The 23,856-nt window shown below is 38.1% G+C and overlaps 1 protein-coding gene across 8 annotated transcripts in view; it reads right to left on the reverse strand.

The window, feature by feature from the left end:
* Positions 1 to 23,856, reverse strand: part of BIRC6 (baculoviral IAP repeat containing 6) — a 182,011-nt gene that overhangs the window by 49,019 nt on the left and 109,136 nt on the right. For all 8 annotated transcript variants that reach the window (XM_072992371.2, XM_020802834.3, XM_020802831.3 and 5 more), the window contains 14 exons: positions 22,401 to 22,657; positions 22,029 to 22,137; positions 21,057 to 21,278; positions 18,695 to 19,421; positions 16,505 to 16,648; positions 14,103 to 14,232; positions 12,742 to 12,873; positions 11,874 to 12,041; positions 11,199 to 11,372; positions 10,053 to 10,249; positions 7,935 to 8,235; positions 5,422 to 5,639; positions 2,001 to 2,165; positions 453 to 621 (listed from right to left, as the gene is read on the reverse strand). In XM_072992371.2, the coding sequence (XP_072848472.1) occupies positions 453 to 621; positions 2,001 to 2,165; positions 5,422 to 5,639; positions 7,935 to 8,235; positions 10,053 to 10,249; positions 11,199 to 11,372; positions 11,874 to 12,041; positions 12,742 to 12,873; positions 14,103 to 14,232; positions 16,505 to 16,648; positions 18,695 to 19,421; positions 21,057 to 21,278; positions 22,029 to 22,137; positions 22,401 to 22,657 (3,113 nt within the window). The remainder of the gene's footprint in view (positions 1 to 452; positions 622 to 2,000; positions 2,166 to 5,421; positions 5,640 to 7,934; positions 8,236 to 10,052; positions 10,250 to 11,198; positions 11,373 to 11,873; positions 12,042 to 12,741; positions 12,874 to 14,102; positions 14,233 to 16,504; positions 16,649 to 18,694; positions 19,422 to 21,056; positions 21,279 to 22,028; positions 22,138 to 22,400; positions 22,658 to 23,856) is intronic.

Here is a 23,856-nt window from a genome sequence, read left to right on the forward strand (position 1 = left end):
GGTGATACCCACAACTGGAAGAACTATCTAGTTTTAAGCTGAGAGTGTAATGATAGACATGGTGAAAGCCTCTTCATGCAACAGTTCTGGATCCTGCTGCAATAATTTATATTATACAGTGTTTGTGGGGTCTTTCAGTACTTATCACTGCACAATCTTAAAATTATGTTTGATAAATTTTATACAAAGAATAAACAGTATACAGTTTTTAAATAAAAACAAGAAACATAAATATGCATTGACAACTCCAAAAGCCGCATGATAAGACCATACTTTTGTTTGTTTCAGGCTCACTGATTTTTTCTTTATTCTGCTCTCCACACATTTAACAAAAACTTCTAATGCTATGCCTGAATTTGGTAATGTTCTTTGTAGCAATTTCTATTAAAATTTAATTTCACCTATACTTGTCTGGAAGATGCTGTGTTAAAAAACAAAGAGCAGCACACTACCTGAATCATTGCGGAGATAAGATGACATTGCTGGAATAAGACATGATTGACTAAGTAGCTCTAGCAGAACTGAAGGAAGGGCATTGCTGTTTTGCCCTCTGCTTTCATGGCTGGAAGGGGCATCTCCATTTGATGTGCTGCCTGCAGGATTTATATAGCTAGCCAAAACCTGAAAAGTTTTTAGAAACATCAGAGAAAAAAAATGAGATAATGATATAGAATGTGAGTAAAAAATCAAAAGGTTCCCACCATTCAGAATACTTGTTAAATGAACCAATAGTCTAGTTACTGTTTACCACTTCATTTATGTATTATATTTTTAGTTTATTATATATTTAAAATATTTTACCCTGTCTTTCTCCTTAAAAAGACCAAAGGTGGCTTACATCATTGAAAGACAATATTAAAGCTAACAAATACTAAAATGGATCATGCAAACACTACGCTAAATAAAATAAGCAACACCAAAACACATTCAAAGCAGTAAGGAACAACATCCATTAAAAACCCCCACTGAGGAAGCCAGTCACTCAGGAACGGCTGTAAAGATAGTCCTAGTCTCCTGTGGCAGGGAGTTCCGAAGTCTGAGAGAAGCAATAGAGAGGAATCTCTCCTTTGTGCATCCACCAAAGGCATCTTCAAAGCAGGCAGGACTGAGAGAAAGGCCTCTCATTATAGACTTAACACTTGAGCAGGCTCATAAAGGGAGGTGCCTTCAGTATATCTTTTCTAATACTATGCAAAAAAATGCTTGAAACAAAATATTCATGATCGTTTGGAAATATCTTTGAAAAGTTTTCATGATTAATTTTGGAATTAAATGATCGGGTTTAATGAAACCTTAACATTTATGTTGTAGATCAGACATTTTGCCAATAAAGTATTATCACAAGATGAAGTCCTGATCCTTCATGTTTCCACCCAGCTTTTTCTGCATAATACTGGGGCAAAATAAATCAAATGCTTAGAATCTTTTAATGGAACCAACTGATAACTGAATGCAGAAAGCCCATGTGCCGAAATCATTTTTTTTAACTTGCATGTTTAAAAATGGCTCATGATGTAGCATTCTTCAATTAAAGGAAAAAAGTGTCCTGTTCCGTACCCACCACTAGCCAAAAGATTGGGTTGTGGCCAGGATCTTTAACATTCACTAATGGAAGAACATCTTAAGCACAAATGGAATGTCATTTTCAACAGTAATCTGTTACTTTTTAGTTATATGCTATTTCCCTTACTTTTCTCTAAAGAGCAACAATTCATAGTATTACTAAAGCATTGCTTTTACATCATTAAAAAATTAAAAACTCAAAATAACAAACTCATTAAAAAACTCTTAAAAAAACCCAACAAATAAATTTTACTTGTTACCATGATTTAATCATACTGGCACTGTTGTTATCCCAAAGTAAAATGTTACAGATAACACTGTTACTTCCAAAATATTACACAAGCTATCAAGACAGTACATCTAACAAAGCACAGATAATTTACACACAACAAACATAATTTTCAGCCAACTGTATGAATGTTGTGCATTTTTAATACCTGCAAGAGACAAGTCACATGCTCTTCTTCCAGTCTTTGTTTGGTTAAAGCTTGTTCCACATCCCATCCAGAAGCAGTAGAACCAGTTCCAAATCCAGTGCCTTTAGCCCAGTAGAGCTGCTGTTCTTCTGTGGATGCACTATTATGTGTGCTTGATACCTGTGGCTGGTATAAAGAAAATCAGTCACCTTTTGGGGACTATTTAAATTTCATATACTATAAGAAGCAGAAATATTAATGCACCCTCTTTATTCTGATCATGGATGCACAGCAGAACAAATATTTGAAGAGATTATTTATTTATTTATTTATTTATTTATTTATTTATTTATTTATTTATTTATTTATTTATTTATTTATTTGATTTATATCCCGCTCATCTGGTCAGATTGACCACTCTGAGCAGCTTCCATAAAAATTATACAATAAAGCATAAAAATTATTACAAGTAAACAACACCACATATAATAAAACAAATAGATAGAAAGAGAAAGGAAATTAAGTATTGACAGGAGGGAAGGCCTGAACATATAACCATGTTTTTGGCTGGTTCTTAAATGTGCCCAGCGTAGGGGCTGCACGAATCGCTGGAGGAAAGTTGTTCCAGAGGTGAGGAGCCACCGCCGAGAAGGCCCAATTTCGTGTTCGCTCCTTCTGGGCCTCCCTCGGCGTTATGCTCCCCAGCCTCACCTCCTGGCTCGTGCGGGTGATCCGGGTAGATCTAGGTGGGAGTAGGCGTTCTGCCAAATATCGAGGTCCTAAACCGTTTAGGGCCTTGTATGTAAGCATTAACACTTTGAAGTCGACGCAGAAACGGATGGGCAGCCAGTGCAGCTTGGCCAGAATAGGAGAGATGTTGTTGGGATTTCCTCACTCCTGTAAGGAGCCTGGCCGCCGCATTCTGCACCATCTGAAGTTTCTGTGTCAGCCTCAAAGGCAGCCCCACGTAGAGCGCATTACAGTGATCTAATCTTGAGATTACGAGAGCATGCACCAAGGTAGTGAGCGCCCCCGTGTCGAGATAGGGTCGCAGCCGGGCAATCCGCCAAAGATGGAAAAATGCGGTGCGGACTACTGATGCCACCTGGGTTTCCATGGTGAGCGTCGGGTCCAAATATATGCCCAGGCTGCAAACTCCACTCTTCGCGGCCAAGGTGGTCCCCCCAAACGTGAGAGAGTCACCCAAGCCACCTACCATGGGGGCACCCACCCTCAGAACTTCCGTCTTGTCCGGGTTCAGCCTCAGCCCATTCTCCTGCATCCATTGCAGTACGGCCCCCAGGCAGCGCTGAAGGGAAAGGACAGCATCACCTGCAGTTGGTGAAAAGGAGATGTAGAGCTGGGTGTCATCGGCATATTGATGACATGAAGCCCCACATCTCCTAATGACCACGCCTAGCGGCCTCATATAGATGTTAAACAGCACTGGGGAGATAATCGACCCCTGTGGAACCCCACAGTTGAGACTCCACGGGGCCGAGATGCTCTCCCCAAGCTGTACTCTCTGGGGACGGTCCCCCAAGAAGGAACGGAGCCAGGCCAGTGCTGAGCCACCAATTCCTAACTCGGAGAGCCTCCCCAGGAGGATACCGTGGTCGACGGTATCGAAGGCCGCTGAGATGTCGAGGAGGACCAGCAGAGAGATTTTGCCCCTGTCGGCCTCCCTCAACAGGTCATCATACAGGGCGACCAATGCCGTCTCAGTACCGTGGCGCGGCCTGAAGCCCAACTGAAATGGATACAGGGCATCTGTTTCATCCAGGTGAGCCTGGAGATGCACTTGTTTATATTGCACCAATAGGTGGAGGAACACAGGGAGCATTGGGATCTGCATTTGTGCAAGGAAAGACAAAAGTTACAAAATTCTGCATCAGACTTATCCAGATTTTAGAGAGATACAACTTTTCTCCAGTCCTGAAGAGAGTTTGATGGTTCTGCTGACAGGTTCCATGTGTTCTAGTAGGCCATTTTTGGGCCCTTTCCAGAGCACCTCAAATGAATTCCTTATGAAAAAGGGTTTTGGGGAAGAAATATTGAGAATGGTCCCTGCAAGGAGGAATTGTTCTCCTATAATGTATCTACAAATACCCCAGAGCAAGGTGCATGCCCCCATCACCATATTCTCTCTCTCTGAATCTCTCTCACACACACCATTTTCTGAAAGCTGGTAATGCCCTTGCAGTTATTTCTAGTCTTGTCAGAAGGAAATGGTTCAGGCTAGGGGCAGATGGTTACATATATGCGATAAATGGCCCTCAGACGTTCCACAGTGGTCAAGCTTGATTTAGAGGTTAGGGTTACTAGTATGTGTAGTAATGCACTAGTGGTAACAATGTTAGATGCAATGTGTTTCTTTGTGACAAAGGTCATTTTTCCATTCTTAAAATAAAAAAAGAATCTAAAATAATATATTATTAGTGTTTAAGCTTCCAAATTTTTTACTTAACATTTTTAACATTTGTAAAGTAGTAAGAAACAGTAATACACTAGCCATTTTCATTAATGTTTCATGTTCTGAACTGAAATGCAAATGCATTCTTAGGCCACAAAATCCCATATATTATTCAGAAAATACTGACTGTGACTCTTTGGAACAAACTTATTTTGACTCATCACAGGTTTTTTGGAGCAAAGCCAAAGTTGGCATCTGGTCAAAAAGTTCCAGGCCACTAAGCTTGTTACAAGGCATACAGTGCCTATAAGCGTCACTTATAAAAACTGCAGCTGCACAGATTTCTCTCTCTAGAGTGGAAAAGAACCTTCATTAGAGCGATGTAAGGAATTTGGTAAAGATACTTCAGAAGGATGACATGGCAGATAACTTAAACAGTGTATTTAGTGAGAAGAGATACATTGAGAGTTGCGATAAGGTTCAAAGAACCTGCTGAGAATGCTTCCTGTTGACAGTTTCATTTAGCAAAATAATCCTCTAGTAAGAACGCTATAGTGGAAAGTGACTGCTCTATCATCTTTTCTACACAGTGTGACTCTTCTGGGCCATTAAACAAAACAATTGTTATTTTGAGCAATGTTTTAAAGTCCATAGAGATAACCTTACATGTCCAACTACATTAGAAAACTGAGACGCTCCTACTTCAGTAAAAACCTCTAAAATTTAATATCACTGGTGTGCACAGTGCCTATGGAAATAAAGGTAGAAATATTAATATTTTTATATAAGGTACCCTGTAACTGTTATTGCAATCTGAATGCTATTTTCAAAGAATTTCTCCATGATAGCAAGTATCTGATCATTTTATCAGGTTTGAATAAATTATATGGAAAGTGTAACAGTGGAAGAAAGCAGAAATAATTAGTTTATTAACAATCACAGGCACAGGCTTAATAATCATAAAACAGTAGTGAATACTTTTACAGTTCCCCAGATTATATTTCTGAATTATCTTGAATTGAAACTGACCTCTGTCTGATTGGGACTTGAATTTGGAACTCTTGGAGCATGATGGCTAAGAGCAGATAGGCAGGCAAGGATAAGATGTATTGCCCCAATTTCCAGCGCCATTCGCCTAAGAAGTACTCCATCATCAGTAGTCAAAGGTGTAGTGCTGAACAAGGTACGCAGCACATGAAATGGAAGGGTTGGAAGTACATTGGCTGAAGGAGACTGCAGAATATGACCTTGATGGAGAGAAAATAGATGTTAACACATTTGTCTCACAGTTTTGCATACTGCATAAATCTTCAAAGATAGGCTGGGTATTTTACTATGAATTACTTCTGTCTATTAGAAATTTTGAAGAAATTAGGAATGTCCACAGAGATTGGGGAAGAGGCAGAAAAAAAAGATCTGATCATGCTTCTATTATTAACTGTATCTAGAACACAATCTTAATCTTCTTAAAAGTTGTACAATAAGGAAGGAAGGTTTATTCATTAGTCATAATAAATCAAGCTCATTTTTGCTAACATTCTGGATTTAGTAAACTTACTTCTTGTCCTTCAAGCATCACAGTCTTAGTAGGGATAAACAACTAGTTAATAGCTAGAAACTTCATGGTTTACATTCACAAATGCAACTCCTCCAGTGTAAATCTCAGTGGCAAGTTGCTATGAATTAAAATATAGATGTGGGCATTTGCTGACCTGCATCAGTTACATGAATTGGTGTGCAACAGTAAATGTCTATACTCTTCATAACCAGTGGCAATTTGGCACTGAAATTTATGCTGAGGGATTTTGGCCAATATAAATATACAATAAAACTCCAAGCAATGTGCCCTAAATTATTATGGATGCTTTTCCTAGAATTAGGCTAAGAAAGTACTGCATAAATGATTCTAGATTTCTATCACTAGGTATGATTTTTTTGATCACAACTGGACAATCACATCTCAGCTTCAAGCACCAACACACATCTGCTTTGCTCATTCCTTTACATGAGTTAGAAAGCAAAAGAGAAAGACAAGTTTGTTGTGAGTTTCTGTTACACACAAAATCAGGAATTATGGTTAATGGCTTCTAAACAAAATAAGATTTGGAGGACAGCTATAAAGAATGGCTTCATATACTGGTTTGTTTTAGAGCCCTTAGACATAGCTACCATGGATGTAGTTACATACGTAAAAGGAGGCTTTTGTTAATGGCTTTCTGGCATATTTATTCAGTCATGCTGAGAAAAGCATAGTGCATAAATTCATAAAGTTCTTGCTTATCTCAGTTTATCAAGCAGAGATCTGACTGTCATAGTAATGTCTAAATACAATATGTTAAGTGTAAAAGTGATGATATATACATGAGTTTAAATTGAATAAAGCTGGCACAGGTTTTCACCACCAGGTAAATAGCTTCCTTTTTCTATGAAAGCCTTTTTTCAGAGGCTCCTTTTAAACTGTTAATTTTAATCTCCCTGGATTATTAGTTGATGCATTTTAACGAGCAGTAATCTTTCACCAGGAACTGTGAGGATGAGAAAATACTTCTGATTCTCTGGCATACTTTAGATAAAATATTTATTTGAAAAACTTGGCAATTTCTGCTTTATATTAGTCTAAGCAAAACCTTCATATCTCACAATAAACTTTATTAGCTCACAGAAATACACAATGTTGCCATATGCAGGAAACCATGGAATGAACCATTGTCCACAAGAGAATCACATTCATACACTCTATTTACTGAATGTGAAAACTGAAGTATTCAGAGACTATTTGGAATTATACTGAGCACCAGCACTGGATAAATTTAGCAATAAGCAGAATGACAGTGGTCAAGAAGTGGGAAATACTTTGATCATAAGCATGTCTTTTACACACCAATTGGAGGGAATATCCACACAGAAACTTTCTGGTAACCCTGGCTCACACTGTCTCCCACCCTGTGCATAACATAAGAAAAGCTGCAACACAAACCTAGGGAGAGGGTAGCAAAAGCAAAAGATCAAGGTGCCAGTTAAGATTATTTTGCCCTTTTTGTATTAGTTATTATTATCTGTCTAAACCTGGATGGATCCAGATGACAGCAGAAATAACTTGCTGATGAAGGACTAGGCCAAAGTGCAGAAAATTAATATTTGCAAGGCCTCAAGATCAGCTGTATTTAATATGAGAGGACAATTCTTTCCTAAAAAAACAGTGAATCTGAGTTGTTGTTCTTAATCAAGGTGCTGCTGGAACCCCTGGAGAAAATCAGTAGCCTTTAAAAAAAATTCTATGAGTTCTGACTTTTTGATCTTATATAATGAAGGAAGAATCAGAAGATCTTTCCTGAAGGACCTGTTTTTTTCACTCATTCATTCTTGATTATATGTTCACAGACCCGAGTTGAAGGACCTGTATACTTTCATTCCAAAGCCAGAAGAGGTTCAGAATGCTCAAAAAGCCAGTTTTATGTCTTTTCAGGTACTTGTATACTTATACAGTCAAGAGATATGTTTAGCAGTAGTCCCCAAATATACTTAATAGTTACAGTACATACTTCCTTCACCATCATCTGTAACTCCCAGCACCAATCTAAGCAGACACTGGGCATGTTTCCTCTCTTTAAGTAGCACCTCAGCATAGCCTGGGAGGCGAAGAAATAATCCAAAAGCAGCCAAAGAATGAGCAGGTATGGGAGACATAGTTTGAACTGTTGATTTGATTGGTGGTGGTTCTGCAGCAATTGTTTCTGGGGCTTCATAAACCAGTTCTCCTGATTGTTCAATGGTAACCCATTCAAACTGATCACTGTCCTTCTGCTTCTCTTGGGTGGTGGATGTAACCACTGGAGCACTCACCTTCAGAAAAGAAAAAAGATTCTTAATACTCTCCTCCAAGGTACAGTAACTAGTTAGTATTTAGCAAATACTATCACTAAATACTTCCCAGACTAATTCATTTATAAAGCTATTAAGAAACCACAAATGTACAAATGCCAACAGAAATTTCCCAAATCATATTCCAGATTAACATTTTCAATACTGTGAAGGCTGATAATAACAGATACTCACAAACAGATAGAAGTAAGAAATGTTGTATTGCTTATCATAATGAAAGAAATGTATAAGTAATAAGGATTTTCCAACAATTATCTCATGATGGAGTTATAAGACAATTCACCATGGTACTCTTCAACTTTTCTTTCATGTTCTATACTGTCAATATACCTTGTACATCATTACAATCTTCAAAGAAAAATAAAGTCTATACCACCCTTCTATTTCTATAGAAAATAACTGCTGCACTTAAGGCATCTGTATAGAAGTACTAAAAAGTAATATTTTAGCAATGATATTCCTAGGTTCCTTTAAAAAAAAGATATTTCCTTAGGATAGAATGAGCAAACACAGGAGCCCAGTTATTACTGGTTTTGCTGGCTGAAGCCACAGATGGTAAAGGCAAAAACATCTGGAGGAATAAAGTTGTTCAGCCCAGTCTTGGATCTGGAGCTCATGTATCATTCAGTAGACTTGTATCTATCACTTTCCTTCCCGTTTCCTATATTCTGCCATTAGAATACAGGGATCTCACATGAGAAGGAGGGAACCACAGTTCACTGATAGTATGTGCTAATCAAGTACACAGTGGTCAAAATCCTGTTGCTTAGCATAATAAATCACACTAGAGTAGACACATTGAATCAATGGAGATTTTATGAGTCAACTTCTGAAAAAGTTCCACTAATTCAAATGGCCTCCTCTAACTGTGACTTATTATGCTAAAGTCAGTCAGTTAGATTAGGCTTCTCTGAATGAATGGAGCTTATGTAGGAAATAACTAAACAAATTCCCATTGATTCAGTTGGCTTACTCTTACTATACTAAACAACAGGATTTTAGCTGGTATGTCCAAGAGACACTTTTCACTGGGTAAAGTTTTCAGCCCCTTCTTTCAACTTCTCCCCTTCTTGTCAAATTATTGCAGAAGAAAGATCCCACTTCATGTTGCTTTCTTGCTATGTATTCTTACCTGCTGTGTTAATGGGAATCCTACTAACTCCTAAAAGTGCCTGTGCTTCCCTGCTAAATAAAGATTGATAGGAAACATATTGATTTTGTAAAATTCCTATTACTTACAATGAGTATTTTTCTGGTCCTTTTGGGCATCTTCTTACCAAGGACCAAAGCAGCAATTATTTTAGGATTTCTATACATGCAGTGTTACTGAAATTTGACATCTTAATATGTGATTTTGCTGCACAATCAAATCTACACGTAGGATGGCATCTTAATGGGTGCATTGTGAAGTGTTGCAGATAGCTTTTTCAATATATTGCAATTCTGTACTTCAGAATTCTCATTTCACAGAATTACGGACACAAACTATGGCTGATATCCAGTAATAAGTCATAACTAGCATAGGTCGACTAAATTAGTGGAACTTATATAAGTGATAGCTCATCAGACCCCTGTTAATTCAATGAGCCTACTCTAGTTGTGACATACTATTGGATTTCAGCCAGTATTGCAATTTTAGCTCTGTGCTGGTTATACTGTGAAAAGTGTCTGGGAAATAACTATGTTTATTTGTATGAGAACAGAAAATTCATGTAGACAAATATATTAAAAAATGTAACCTATAATCAAGCCAACTCTATGTACAACTTTTGACTTACTTGTTGAATTACATCAGGGTAAAGCATAGGAAGTCTTTCTGCGATGAGAGCCAAGCCACCCATTCCAGCAAAAACTTGCAACGGAGACTGAATGGGGCATACTTCAAGAAAGGATTCATCCAGCACCGTATCCATGCACTCCTCACCTGGTGTAACTGCTTCATCTTCAGTGCAAGGGCCCAATAAATCTGAATGTTCTGCATGCATACCCAACAAAACATGAAAGTCAAACATTTCAGAGAAATTATATTACTCAATTTCCCCCCCTAAAATTGGTCAAATAGTTCCCTAACGTATAATAACGAGCTCACTGTAAACACAGTCTGCACTGACTTGAAACAAAGGCTCAAGCCTTAAAAAAACAAACAAAGGAGTATATGTCTCAGTTTTTCCAGACAAATAGTATATTTATCTATCTCTACAAATACATACTGTACTTTATCTATAAAAAAGGCTGTGAGCAAAGGATGTGAGTGACTGGAGTTGTATGCCCATGTAAATCATCTCTTGATTCAGGCCAAGGACACTGAAATAAACTTAAAATGTTCTGTCCCTTTCTGAACAAGGGAAGGGAAACAATTAGAACATTTGCAATTGAGAGTTTCTTCTTAGACATCAACCTGTCCCCTGAGGTAAAGCAGGCCAGGAAGCATTTTTTTTTAAAAAAAATTACATACCAGAGCAGTAAACACACTGAAATTGAACTAAACAAAAACATTGCTTCACACTGCAACTCTACACATTCCTTTCCTTCTTTCTTCCTTTTTTTAAAAAGATTACATGGCTGTCAATAAATGTCTCAAACATTAATAAATTGCAGACAAGAGTACGTCTGTTCTGGTATTATTGCATCTGATGAAGTGCACTTCATCAGAAGCATATTCTGTAGCAAATTTGTTAAGTCTGCAAAGTATCAAGGGACCCTTTGCTGTTTTTGTTGGACAGATTAACAAGCCTACCCTTCTAATAAACATATCTCAACGTCTATCTATAATCTACTCATACAAAAAGTCCCAGTCCTTGCCCACTGGGTGGCCCACTTGGGTTTGTTCTTTTAATACTATCATTGCCATTTGCCTATTATGCTTCAAAAATGACGGTGTTACAGTTTCTTTTCCTCCAACCCAAACCCAGCCCAAAGTATACCTTTTTCAGTATGGAGCCGCTTAAATGAGTCTGTTTTTGAAAGACTAGGATCTGAGATCACTTTGGAGCCAAGCTTGACAGCCAAATCTATTGATCGATATCCTTGTGGAAGTTTGCGGTCATACAGCAGAGTCAGAAGCTGGGCAAGTGTCATCTCAGGTGGTAGTGGCTGACCTAAAAACATTAACTAGGTTACAAGCAACTCCAAACCATCTACAGATATGGAAATGCAAATAAGGGCTTGGATGCTTAACTGGGATTAATGCAACCTTGATTTGAAAGTTTTCACATTTTGCAGCTTGCTTAGTTCATGCTTCATCACCTATGCAATCCTCAAATTTTTCACTGATATTGAGAAACATCTGTGATAAAAGAATCTGACTTGTTGTTTTAGTCTGGATATGTATCTAATAGCTGTAACATCACCTGCTTGCATTTGCGCTGTAAAAGTCAACATAGTGGGCCTCAATGAGTTCATCTATGGCGGTAAGGCATTAATACTACTGTTCTACACGGGGATTAGTCCTTAAAAATGTACACTGAGATATATTATGATTATTTCAAGGAGAATGAAAGCAGAAGCTGGGGGAATTGATAAATGCACCGAATCCTCCGGCGTGTCATGTGCTTCAGGATACCCGATAAATCCGCTTTATCAGAAACATGGAATATTACCTGTCAGCAATTTATGGTACAGATGAAAAACAGGAACACTGATGGTTTTGCTGGATGTGTCACCACTTGTGGAGGAGCTTCCTACTTTATCTGCCATCACTCTTCCTCGTCTTGAGGGTGGGCGAGGAGGTGTAGATGATACAGCTCTTTTTGACTGAGACTTCAAACCTAACAAAAATAAGTAGTACAATAAAGGCATGCAAAATAAAAAAGGCTGCTCTAGTAAGCAGATACACATAATTTTTTACAAATGGAACATGTTTTAAGTACTTTTAACACAATGAACAGCTCTTTTAATACATGGTTTGTATGTCAGAGTAATTCTACCAGGTTCAAATACAACCGATGTGTGATACATTAATTTATAAACCTTCAAAATGTTTTATAACATATGGAACCTGATATGGCCACAGCCTCTAAATAAGCCACAAGCACACAACATTTTTTTATCTTAATTATAGTGAATTTCTACATACATTTATAATCCACCAGGACTGCCAATAGACCCAAAGGCACTGGGGTGAATAGGCAGGATTCAGCAGTGGAATACTACTGACTGAATCACTGCAGCTTCCATCCACCATCAAAAATTATTCTGGAGAGCCAAGAAAACTTCTAAAGTTGGGTTTTGGGTGCAAAGGAGGGTAACATGATGAAGTGAAAAAGAAGACACTTTTGTAGCAATTTCCAGTGCGCAGTAACACTACATTCTAAAAACAATGCTAAATATATTTACCCTGTTTAGCTTTTCAGCATTTGAAATGAGAGGTATGATTGTTACATCCTGATTTGCCTTTCTCCTCAACATTTGGTGACAACTTAACACCAAAGATAAAGTAAGTACTTGATAAAGTAAGTACGTACGTACCAGAGGCAACAACAACACTATAATTGTCCTGAAACCCATTTTCTGCTTTAACTTTTTCTTTTTCTTCGTAGTTCTTTTTTTCCTTGTCTTCTTTTTGTTCACTAATTAATTTAGCAGTTATACTTGGTGTATCTGAAAAATAAAATATTTCATATAAATGAAACAATCTGTTGTATTCTTCCCCCTACCATGGACACACTGAAGTCCAAGACATCTATACTCATTGAACAAGGCATAGTTCACTCAGGTGTCTCGCACAGGGCCATTTATTAAATTATAGAACAGTCCTGTTTTTGAAAGATATTTCCTCTTCATCACAACAACAGAATATTGAACTAGAAATATGCATTAATGAAATGATATATCTAATACACATGATTCATTAAGATTTTGAGGTATAAAAATATAAACTCAATATTTCAGGTCTACATATTGCCATTCACCATTCAGTATATAGTGACCACTTTTCCTTGCTGCTTCAATTTATATTACATTTCACTAAAAAGTTCTTCTGGGCTACCCTGCATTTTCTACACTTCCAACACCCAACCTCTTGGAGGCGCCTGCCGTTTAGATTCTCTAATGGCCTAAAGGAGCCATAATACTGTATGGCACACCAAGATTAAACTGAAAGTCATGCTTGGTGCTAGCAGTTAAAAAACAAACAACAATAACATTTAGGATTACTATAGGAGATGTGTTTGTTATTCTGGAAGTATGCTAAAATTGTTTTAAAGCTTGACTTTCACAGTGTAACTGTACACATAATGCAAACCATAGTCTGTAAACCTGGTTCAACTCATAGTTTCATATCCTGGCTTGCAGTGATGTTTTTAACATGTAAATGTAATGTTTAATTAAAGTGGAGAAAAAACCCAAATACACGTATTTAAGTTGTTTTGCTATCAGATCCAGATGAACCATACTACAAGCAACATTGGTGGCATGGAAATACATCTTGGAGAACGCTGTCTCAAGTCAGGCTGACCATATATATAACATATGAACTGGTGCTCAAAATTCCACTGCATAAATGTAACAGATATGTGGAGAAATGCAGAAATGTTATTTTAAAAAATCCAGTAAGCTCCTTAAAAAAGAATTTTATTTAAAAATTCCAGATTTTATTTTAAAATTCAAGTAATAGTATCAGAAGACACGATTAGATATTTTGAACCTGAATATGAGCCTTCATTTTAAAACATCATTTTGTATTTTAAAAAATATTCAAGGATGCGATAATTGTTAGGTGTATATAAAACTGCTATTTATTGAAGACAGTATAATCTATATCTAAAATTCCACATACAATAACTAATAGCCGCTTCATTTTAAGGGTGGAGGGAGAATATGGAACTTGCCTGACACACGATCAAGAACTTCTGCCAATGTTGTTGACACTGGTAAAAGAAGGGTACGGAACTTGTGTCCTGCGCCATACATTGGATGTTGAATTACATGACTGGTAGCATTAATTCTACCTTTGTATAACTAGAAGACAGAAAACAAGCCTTTAGAAGCAAAGTATTATAGAAATGCTAAAACACTACAGAGCTGAATAACAACTGGTTAGGATAATAGGATATACCCCAAACACAATTTTTCATTGTTAGTGGCCAGAATATTATTGATACTTGTGTAGGTTCTGTGGGAAACATGCTGTGGCTAATTGTGACCAAGTGATGAGGTACAGAAGAGCATATCAATTGTACAGTCTGCCATGTGAACAGGCAAACAATCAAAACACAGCCCAGCACACTGTCAATTAGCTGCAATTAGCCATAGCAAGTTAAGCAAACCTTCTGCAGACAGCAATAGGATTCTTGCCAAAGAAAATTTTTTTACTGCAACATTATAGGGAAAATTGACGATCAGTTCAGAACATTAATTTCATTTCTTCACACTGAAGAAAGAATACAGTGATGAACTACAGCTGAAAGCTTGTTTGTTGCCTTTAGCAGCTGCTCTGGAATTATTATTAAGGGACGTGGTGGTGCTGCAGGCTAAACCGCGGAAGCCTGTGCTGCAGGGTCAGAAGACTAGCAGTCGTAAGATCGAATCCACGCAATGGAGTGAGCGCCCGTCGCTTGTCCCAGCTCCCGCCAACATAGCGGTTCGAAAGCATACAAATGCAAGTAGATAAATAGGGACCACTTTGGTGGGAAGGTAACTGCTTTCCATGTCTAAGTCGCACTGGCCATGTGACCACGGAAGACTGTCTTCGGACAAATGCTGGCTCTATGGCTTGGAAACGGGGATGAGCACCGCCCCCTAGAGTCGAACACGACTGGACAAAAATTGTCAAGGAGAACCTTTACCTTTACCTGAAATTATTCAATTACCATTTGAGGCAAATAGGTTTAATTAAAATGGCTATTAAGTAACTGTGGAACAGCTTAATATAAAGATTCACTGGGCGGAACCCTACTGGCATTTGTTGTACATATCAGTGAAACTGAAAAAGCTGCAGAGACAAACTGCCATTAATGACTGAGAGGCAGGTCACTTTTCTGGTTGTGCATCCATAGGGCGACTAGGTCCATCACTAGGAATGCAACCAGACCTTGTTAGTTAGTAGGGATTTTCTGGCACATTCCATACCACTTAACTTATGCATATGTATATCATGAATAAGAATCTTGCCTATGGAATGCAAGATTCAATGAGCAACTAAGAAACCAAGACTCTTCCTCTCTACTACCTTGAGGCACCTCTTTTTTAAAAACACTTGCAACTGTTCAGAGAACTCTATAGGTTCAGTTTCAAGGCTACCACTTGGCTACATGCCTGAGGAAAACTACAGAAGAATAATTTATGAAAACACAATATGTAAAGACCAAGACATTACTGTGTGTTGCAATAGGTTAATAAATGGAAAATTATATATCATCTACTAGCAGACACAGGGTAGAAATATGTTAAAATAAAAAAATTAATTGAATTTAACAGGAAATAAACCATGACATCCAATCACCTTCTAATCTTGATCGCTAAACCGTTTTTATACATGTTCGGATATGCACACAACTGACAACCTTTCAAACCACTTCCTGCTAGTTTTTGCAAAACTAAGGCTTCTACTAAAATTATACTGTGGCATTTTAGATTAAACAAAATGACACAAGCACAATTTGACATAATAAAAATGGCCTGTGGGAACTAAGTGGTCCACTACAGTCCCCTGTGAGCCCCCCCCAACACCTTTGTGTTGGCTCTAAATAACAACCATGGCCCCTGAGGCCTGCAAACATCCTTCATGAGATTGTTATAGCGAAGAAAATCTCTCTCTCTCAGAGACTGGAATCTCTGATTTCTGAGAAAGACATTATCCAGCCTAAAATATCTGTGTGATTTTACAAAATGGAAAATTACATCCATAGATCTCTGATGGCATTATTTACTATATTACGGCTCAATTTTAAAAAGGTGTTGGAAGTAAAGTCTTCCCAAGGTCTGGAAGAGAGCAAAAATGCCCCTGGAACAATATACATTTCTCCCTTCTGCAGTTAGAGGAAGGGAAAAAACCCAGTCCTCAGGCTTATATTTCACTTATCAGAGTCAATATTAACCTATTATTCTAAAGTTGCCATTTCCAGATGGTATACAACTGTGTCATTAGGGGTTAGGAAAAAAACTGCATAAAATAAGGTTATAGCTGCTATTACAGTGGAAATAGAGTCAAATTATGGGCTAGTATCAGTATCTCGTTACACAGATTTCTTCCATCTTAGGGTGCAAAGCAGTTAGAAGAAAAGTTGCTTACTGGACAAGGTGACTGAAGGAACATTGTCACTTTTTCATCTTCTAGCATCAGCTGCAAAAAAAGCCTTCTAATAAATCCAGAAATATTTCCAGATGTTGGAAGATTGCTTCTTTGAGGAGATGAATGGAACAGTTCACAGAGAACCTACAAAAATAGACACCACCTCAGATACTTTTACATGAAAACAACACTTCTGCACATTTATTGACTTGCATCCAACTGTGCCACTGCACCAGTTACCAGTGGAATAGAAAGTTTTAATAAAATAGATCCGTATCCTCCTGTAGCCCTCCCCACTGCCCCCAAGATCTGCTGGACTGATCAATGCTCTGGTGAATTACAGGAGTGGGGAATGGGGAGTCCACTTCTGCAAACCTGGATGCAATACATTAGCTATGAGTTAGGCTAATATTTGTCTTAAAACTCACAGGGCTTAAATAGCGGCAATCTATGGTGTGAAATAAGGCTAGGACCACCAACATGATTTAGTTAAAGAAACCAAGTAACTATTTATCTGTTTCCACAGTTACTGTGCAATCAAGATTTAGCAGTCAGTGGCCAAAGGTGGGTGGGTACATTTGTTCTTATCAATTCCCAACACAATTTATAACTTGATTCTTCAAGGTGTATGGAAGGGGAAAAGGAGAATGCATCAAGCCAGAGTGTACCATATGCAATATGTGAATTGCCCCATTTTGCATGGGAAGCCAGCCAATTAGGTTTCATGGTGTGTGAAATTTAGAGTGCTTCGTGTCTGGCTGATTCACTGCAAGACTACCATATTTTTTGCTCCATAAGATGCACCTCTCCATAAGGCTCACCAAATTTTTAGGAGAAGAAAACAGGAAAATAAAAATCTGTTTTCTTCTCCTAAAAATTTGGTGAGCCTTATGGAGAGGTCCGTCTTATGGAACACACCCTAGGACCCTTTGGAGGCTCACCCTGCCCCCTCGGGGGCCAGAGGGGGCGAAATCGCCACCTTCAGGGACTCTTCTGAAGCTTCCCAAATCTCAAAAGAGTCCCAGAAGGTGGTGATTTCACCCCCTATGGCCCGAGAGGGGGGGCAGGGTGAGCCTTGCAAGGGTCCTGGAAGGCTCCCTCGGACCCTTGCGAGGCTCCCCCCATGGGGCCAATGGGGGCGAAATCGCCAGCTTCTCTCCATAAGACGCACAGACTCCCCCCCACTTTTTTTTGGGGGGGGGGAAGTGCGTCTTATGGAGCAAAAAATACGGTACATTCCGAGTTTTGCCCAAGACAGTATTGCCGAGCAGCTGAAAGGCACAGCATGAATTACATCACATTTCCAACCAAGCTGGCTACCTTGCAGCAAGTAAAATTAGAAGGGTAATAGTGGTGCATGTTTTCATCTTCATACACTTCCCCTTCCACCCGCTTCTCCCATTATTCTCTAGCATGAACTGGGAATCTGTTGATGGACACAGTTATGAGGAAAAGGAATCCTCTTCCACTATCTTTTACCAAGCAAAAACAGTGACTAATAGGTAATATTGTCACCTAGACAGAGCGTAAAACCTACTGGAAAACAGAAAATACTTCCTGTTTATGTTTTGAGCAACTTACGAAACACAAGATATCAAATAAAATATTGTAAAAGACACAACATTGGAATAAAGTTTAAACATTCACATTTCTTCCAGTACCTCCTCAATCAGGAATCATTTACATTTTCTGAAACATGCCAGCAGGTGGAAGTAAATTTCTGATAAAATTTCAGACAGTAGCATCAACTACAAAGCAGACACAGAGATCAAACCTTTTATCTTCTGTCAAAGCAAAAAAGAGATATCTCCCTCTAATTTTAAGCAGATAGGCATATGAAGAATTTCCTCTACAACAGCAGTAGCCATATGCAGAGTCTGTATTGTGAATGACTTTCATCTTCCTTGACATGATGGGCATAATGTTTGTATTGACCCTCACAAGCTCTAGATGCTTCAATGTCTCTGGGAGTATGACCTAGAATTGCAGAACATTATAACTTCATTTTTGGGCGCTGCCTCACAAAATCTCCAGAATATCAAGATCTTTATTCTGTAAGATTACTATTTATTTCTGCTATCATCAAAGGTAACAGAAAACATTTAAGTGCCTCAAGAAAGATACTAGTCTTAGCCAGTTCTTTAAAACTAGGAAATGTCACATTTTAATTAATGTCAACTGCTATATTACCTGAGCCATCAATCTCTGGTTATTAGGATGACAAGAGATGCACTGCAAGAAGAATGCAACAGTGGCATTTTCAATTGCGGTCCTCTGCTGAGTGGTCAGTCCTGTTCCTGAAGTCGAAGAAAGTACATTAGGCCGAACACTATTCTGCTGTGTTGCTCCACCATGTCCTCCAGATGCAGCACCAGAATGACACAGGAGAAATAAAAGTGCTGTCCACAGTGGATTGACTTCAGAGCCACCCAACCAGTCCTTCATGATGTTGCTGTTCCCAACATCCGTCAAAAACCTGAGAACAGGAGCAACTAAGTCTGCTGTGATGGGCATTTTATTAAAGTGCTGTGGAATATGATGTCTTCTCAGCCTGTCTTGAGAGTTGTCTGTTGATTGTGTACTGATATCATAGGCAGAAGTATGGTTAAAGCAAAAACTTGCAAGGCTTCTTACAAGAAGAGAGGGCAAACCTGAGTCCAACAGCTGTTTAATAGCTTCAGGAGACTGTGATGAGGCAGCAAGGGTAGCCAGGTGAGACTCTGTTAGTGCAAGAGGTGCTTGTGCATTTTTAGAGTCATCTGTCATAGACAGTCTGTGGGGAGGAGTAATACCCATCCAGCCCATGAGTAAGGAAAAATAATTTGGGTGAATGTGGCACATTGAACAAAGGAGACTATCAACAGCTTTCTTCAAAACCATATTGCAAGGTAGTGACATGGACCAATTAAAGAGAGATCTAAGGAAAGGGAAAAAAAGATAATCAGAATATGCTACATTCTCATTTCACCTAGTTAATCACCACAAACAGGCTATTCAATCATTATAATACAGTGGATAAAAGAAGCAGATAGGAAAATTCCTCTGCTGAAAGTATGGAGCTTGTCCTATCAGAGTAGTCATATGGTTGGATCCATGCAAACAGTTGATTACAGCTGAAGGAAAAGGGGGAGGGAATAAAAGCTCAAAGTGTTTATAGTAATATGGGACAGGAAAATGTTTCAGTTATATATCAACCAAGTTCTGTCAAGAATTCTGAAGATTTCTCTGGAGACAGGCAGAGGGTATTCCAAGCCAAGAAGAATACAAGTTGCTGGATGCCTCTCTGCCCTTCTTCATCTATGCTCAACTTATGCTTCTTTTAGACATTTATTTATCATATGGGCTGTGAAGGAGATGTGGGACAATTAGCTGCTTAGGAAAGATAGGTATAAATACAAATAGATGGAGAAGCATCATTAATGGCTCTGCAAACCCCTCTAATTCCCTGCCTACCTTTGGGGGCAGTCTGCAAGACTCTCAATAGTTATAGCTTGCATGTTGCTTCTTTGGTGACTCACATGTTGCTTCTTTACTAATTATGAGTCATATTTAGCAAAAATCTTATGTACAGTAAAACAAAACAGAACACACCAACCAAGTTCATGTGCAAAACATGTATGTCAGCCACTTTGCTTGGTCTTTTTATTTTGTCAGAGACACAATTTCAGTGCTTATACACTGTAGTGTTCACATAAAAATCTAGCCTATTTAATTTATGTTTTAAGAAAAGTAACACTTAAATAAAAATTTGGGAAATTCCAGTAAAACATTTTACAATGTGTGTCATTTAAGTATGCAATTCTTGATGAAAAACCTTCTTTAAACTGGGACTCTGTGCTATGTCTGCATCTGAACAATAAGCTTCCTATATTCTATGCATCAGATCTAAAGACATGATGGAGATGGGCTATACCTTTTAATAGTTATAAAATATATGGCTGAGGTTTTGAAATGAATGCTTCTAAGAACAACAGATTTGTATTTTAAAATATCTACTCCAGCACTACTGGTTTCCTAACTATATCATGCCATAATTATAGAATGAAAAAACATCAGAGGAATTCTGAAAATTACCATGTTTTAAATGGGTGAAAAGATGTTTGGCTTTATATATAATGGATCTATTTGTTAGCCAATGTTATGGACTAGGTACTGGCCAAAGTGAAGCAACTAATTCATGTTATGTTGTGAAAGCACGGAATAGACCTGTTCTAGATATTAAGTGTGATAATTCATAACCAACAGAGATTTTACTCAGTGTACACCAAATTCAAATCCTTTCAATATGAATTTGGTGTCAGAACCAAATTCTGTAACACATAAAGATACAACACTAAAAATGTTTTTTAAAAAAATTGAAAAATACAGTATCAGGACCAGTTTATATCCAACCATTTCTGTGATATTTAAACAAAAGTCCATCTTAAAATATAAGCAAAATAAAATAAAATCTGCAGTTCACAACTAATTTGTATAACTAATGCTCAAAAGTATTAGAAAGAAATATAAAGATAGCTTACATATGACACAAATGTTTCCTTAAGCTACTTACTCAAAAAGCTCCCCATTCAGCAATGCTGGTAAGTCATAGTCCACAAGCAATTCATAACTGTGCCATAAAATTGCTGCCACACAGTGCAAATGGGAAGGAGATGGCATGAGAAGACCATACTCTCTTGTAGAGCTGTTTGGACAGACGTAGTTAATTCGGCCACTTTTTTTCATAGCAGCTACTCTGGCCGAATCGCTTACCCACTTCAACAGGGCTTGAATTCTAAAAGAGAAAGAGATTTCTACAATCCTAGAAAACAACATTATATGAACTCCAAGTAGAACTGAAAGCCACTATTTTAAATAATTCTGTTAAAGTTAGCATACCTAAATTAACAGGGCACTGTTAAGAGGTGGGAGAATTTCAGAAAATTTGCATGTTTTTTGTTCTGTTATGTCCATTTCAAAATTTTCCAGCTCCATATAGAAATGGTGGAATGAGAAATGAAATCAAACGAAAGTCATCTTAGTACCATAACTCCTAAAAGCCATTTCACTCTGGCTTCTGTTCGTTGGGCTCCATTCATTTTCAATAACTGCATACTCATGTTCTTGTACAAATACTGGTGCTTCCTTCCTCTAGATTTGGTGGACTTAAAACTCTCATCAGCTTCATCTAACATGACCAATGCTCAAGTACACAGAGAGTTATAGCCAAACATAATTCAAGAACATCAGGCTAGGGAAAGAAGTGATATATGTTTCCTCACTGACACAGCAGCGTCAGCATTATAATACCACAAAGTTTGAACAATGTCACCACTCTCCATTCACAAGTACCCACAGAACACACATACATGAATATGTGTCCATGTGCCTATATGTAAAAAGCTCTGTATCCAGATTACTGGGAGACATATTTGAAGCCAGTCTGAGAAATGCACTATAAATCTTTTCAATGTAGGCATCCTGCATTTTGTACATCTTTGCAGTGTGTGCACGTATTTTTTTAAAACAAAAACAAACTGTTTACCTATCTTTTGTTCCAGGGTCCTGAGTTGTCCCAAGCTGATAGAGAATGTCAATTGTGGAGTCAGATGACAGCCCATTTAGTCTTCCAAAAAGCAAGGGACTATTCAAATCTTCCCATATAAAAGAGAAGTAGAAGTTTTATTAAGAGTACAAAGAGCAGCATATGTCTCATTGTCCCAGAAAATGGTTTGTATTGGCCTAAAGAATAAAAAGACCTTGACAAAATATATTTATTTCCAAATACTACTGTATTTATTTGCATGCCACTCTTCTGATTCAGTAACGGATTTCTTTGAACTCCGCAAGATTATCTCTCTCCATTTCAAGTTACATAATTAAGAAAACTGGGAATAATATCAAGCCACAGTCTTACCTGTTGGATCACTTCCAGATGCAGAACAGTTTCTTAAAAGAATGTCTATTAATTTTAGGCCTATCTTGGTGGACTGAAGGCCAATTTTTACGAGCACAGCTTCAATATTTGGAGAATGCATGCCACAGTATGGAGACATTAGCAGAGCAGCACATGTTTGCAACAGATTTGCAGTAGGTGCTGCAGCACTAGCCATCATTCCTTCTAAATCGCTTATGTGAGTGAGGCAATGATGTAACAACCTTAACCATCCAATGCTGGAAAAAAGAGGGAAAAAATTAAAATGGAAGGAAGGATTCCATCTTTACTTCAATGAAAACAGCTAAGAAGCTTTGTGACACTGATTTTGAGAACAGGGAGGTTGGAAATCATGCTGACTAAGTTTAATTTGATAATCTGAGGAGCACAAGTGAAAGAAACTGGCAAATATTTAGGGTTTTGACAAATATAGGAATTATGATTTATATATATATTATACACATTATACTTTATATTACAATGGTGCCTCGCTTGATGAGGATAATTCGTTCTATTCAAATCGCTGTTAAGCAAAATCCTCGTCAAGTGAAATGAAAAAGCCCATTGAAATGCATTGAAAACCGGTTCAATGCGTTCCAATGGGTGAAATACGTCAGCGTCCAGTGAAGATCCTCCATAGGGCAGCCATTTTCTGGTGCCTGTAATGCGAGGAGTCTGTCCTAAAGCACAGCAGGGAGCCATTTCGCAATCTGACAATCCGCTGTTTTTGATCGTCGTTAAGCGAAAAATCTATTCCCGAAGCAACGTTAAGCGAAAAAAGCCCATTCATTCATTTACTGAAACTAATCTTCAAGTGATTTCCTTGTCTAACAAGGTAATTGTCAAGCAAGGCACCACTGTACAGTGGTACCTCGACTTACGAACGTATCCACTTGCGAACGTTTCGAGTTACAAACAGCTCTGCAAAATGTTGCTTCGACTTGCAAATGGAACCTCGACTTACGAACCAAATAAAATGGAAAAAACCTTTCCTGCCCTTTTTTGACCTAAGTTCATCTTAGGTGAAAAGAAGAAAAAAATTAAAAAATTCTCCCCCCAGTGGTAGAGTACAGATTAACCGGCTTTGCATTAGTTCCTAATGGGAACTAATGCATCTACCTACGAACAGCGCCTCGACATACGAACAAAAAACAGCAGGTATGGATTAAATGGTTTTCAATGCATTCCTATGGAAAAGTTTGCCTCGACTTACGAACTCTTCGACGTACGAACACCGTTCCAATACGGATTAAGTTTGTAAATCGAGGTACCACTGTACAAAGCTTGGATAAAATGTTTGAATTGTTTCATGTGCTGTGTTGATGAAGGGTCCCAAGTAAATCTGAGTATCCCTATGTTGATCAAGATTAAAATTATAAGATCCTGTGCCATTGCCATGTGACACTCAGGGAACTGAGAAAGATTTATGTTACATGTC

Source organism: Pogona vitticeps, chromosome 1 (assembly GCF_051106095.1).
Source record: "Pogona vitticeps strain Pit_001003342236 chromosome 1, PviZW2.1, whole genome shotgun sequence".
Classification (NCBI taxonomy): Eukaryota; Metazoa; Chordata; class Lepidosauria; order Squamata; family Agamidae; genus Pogona; species Pogona vitticeps.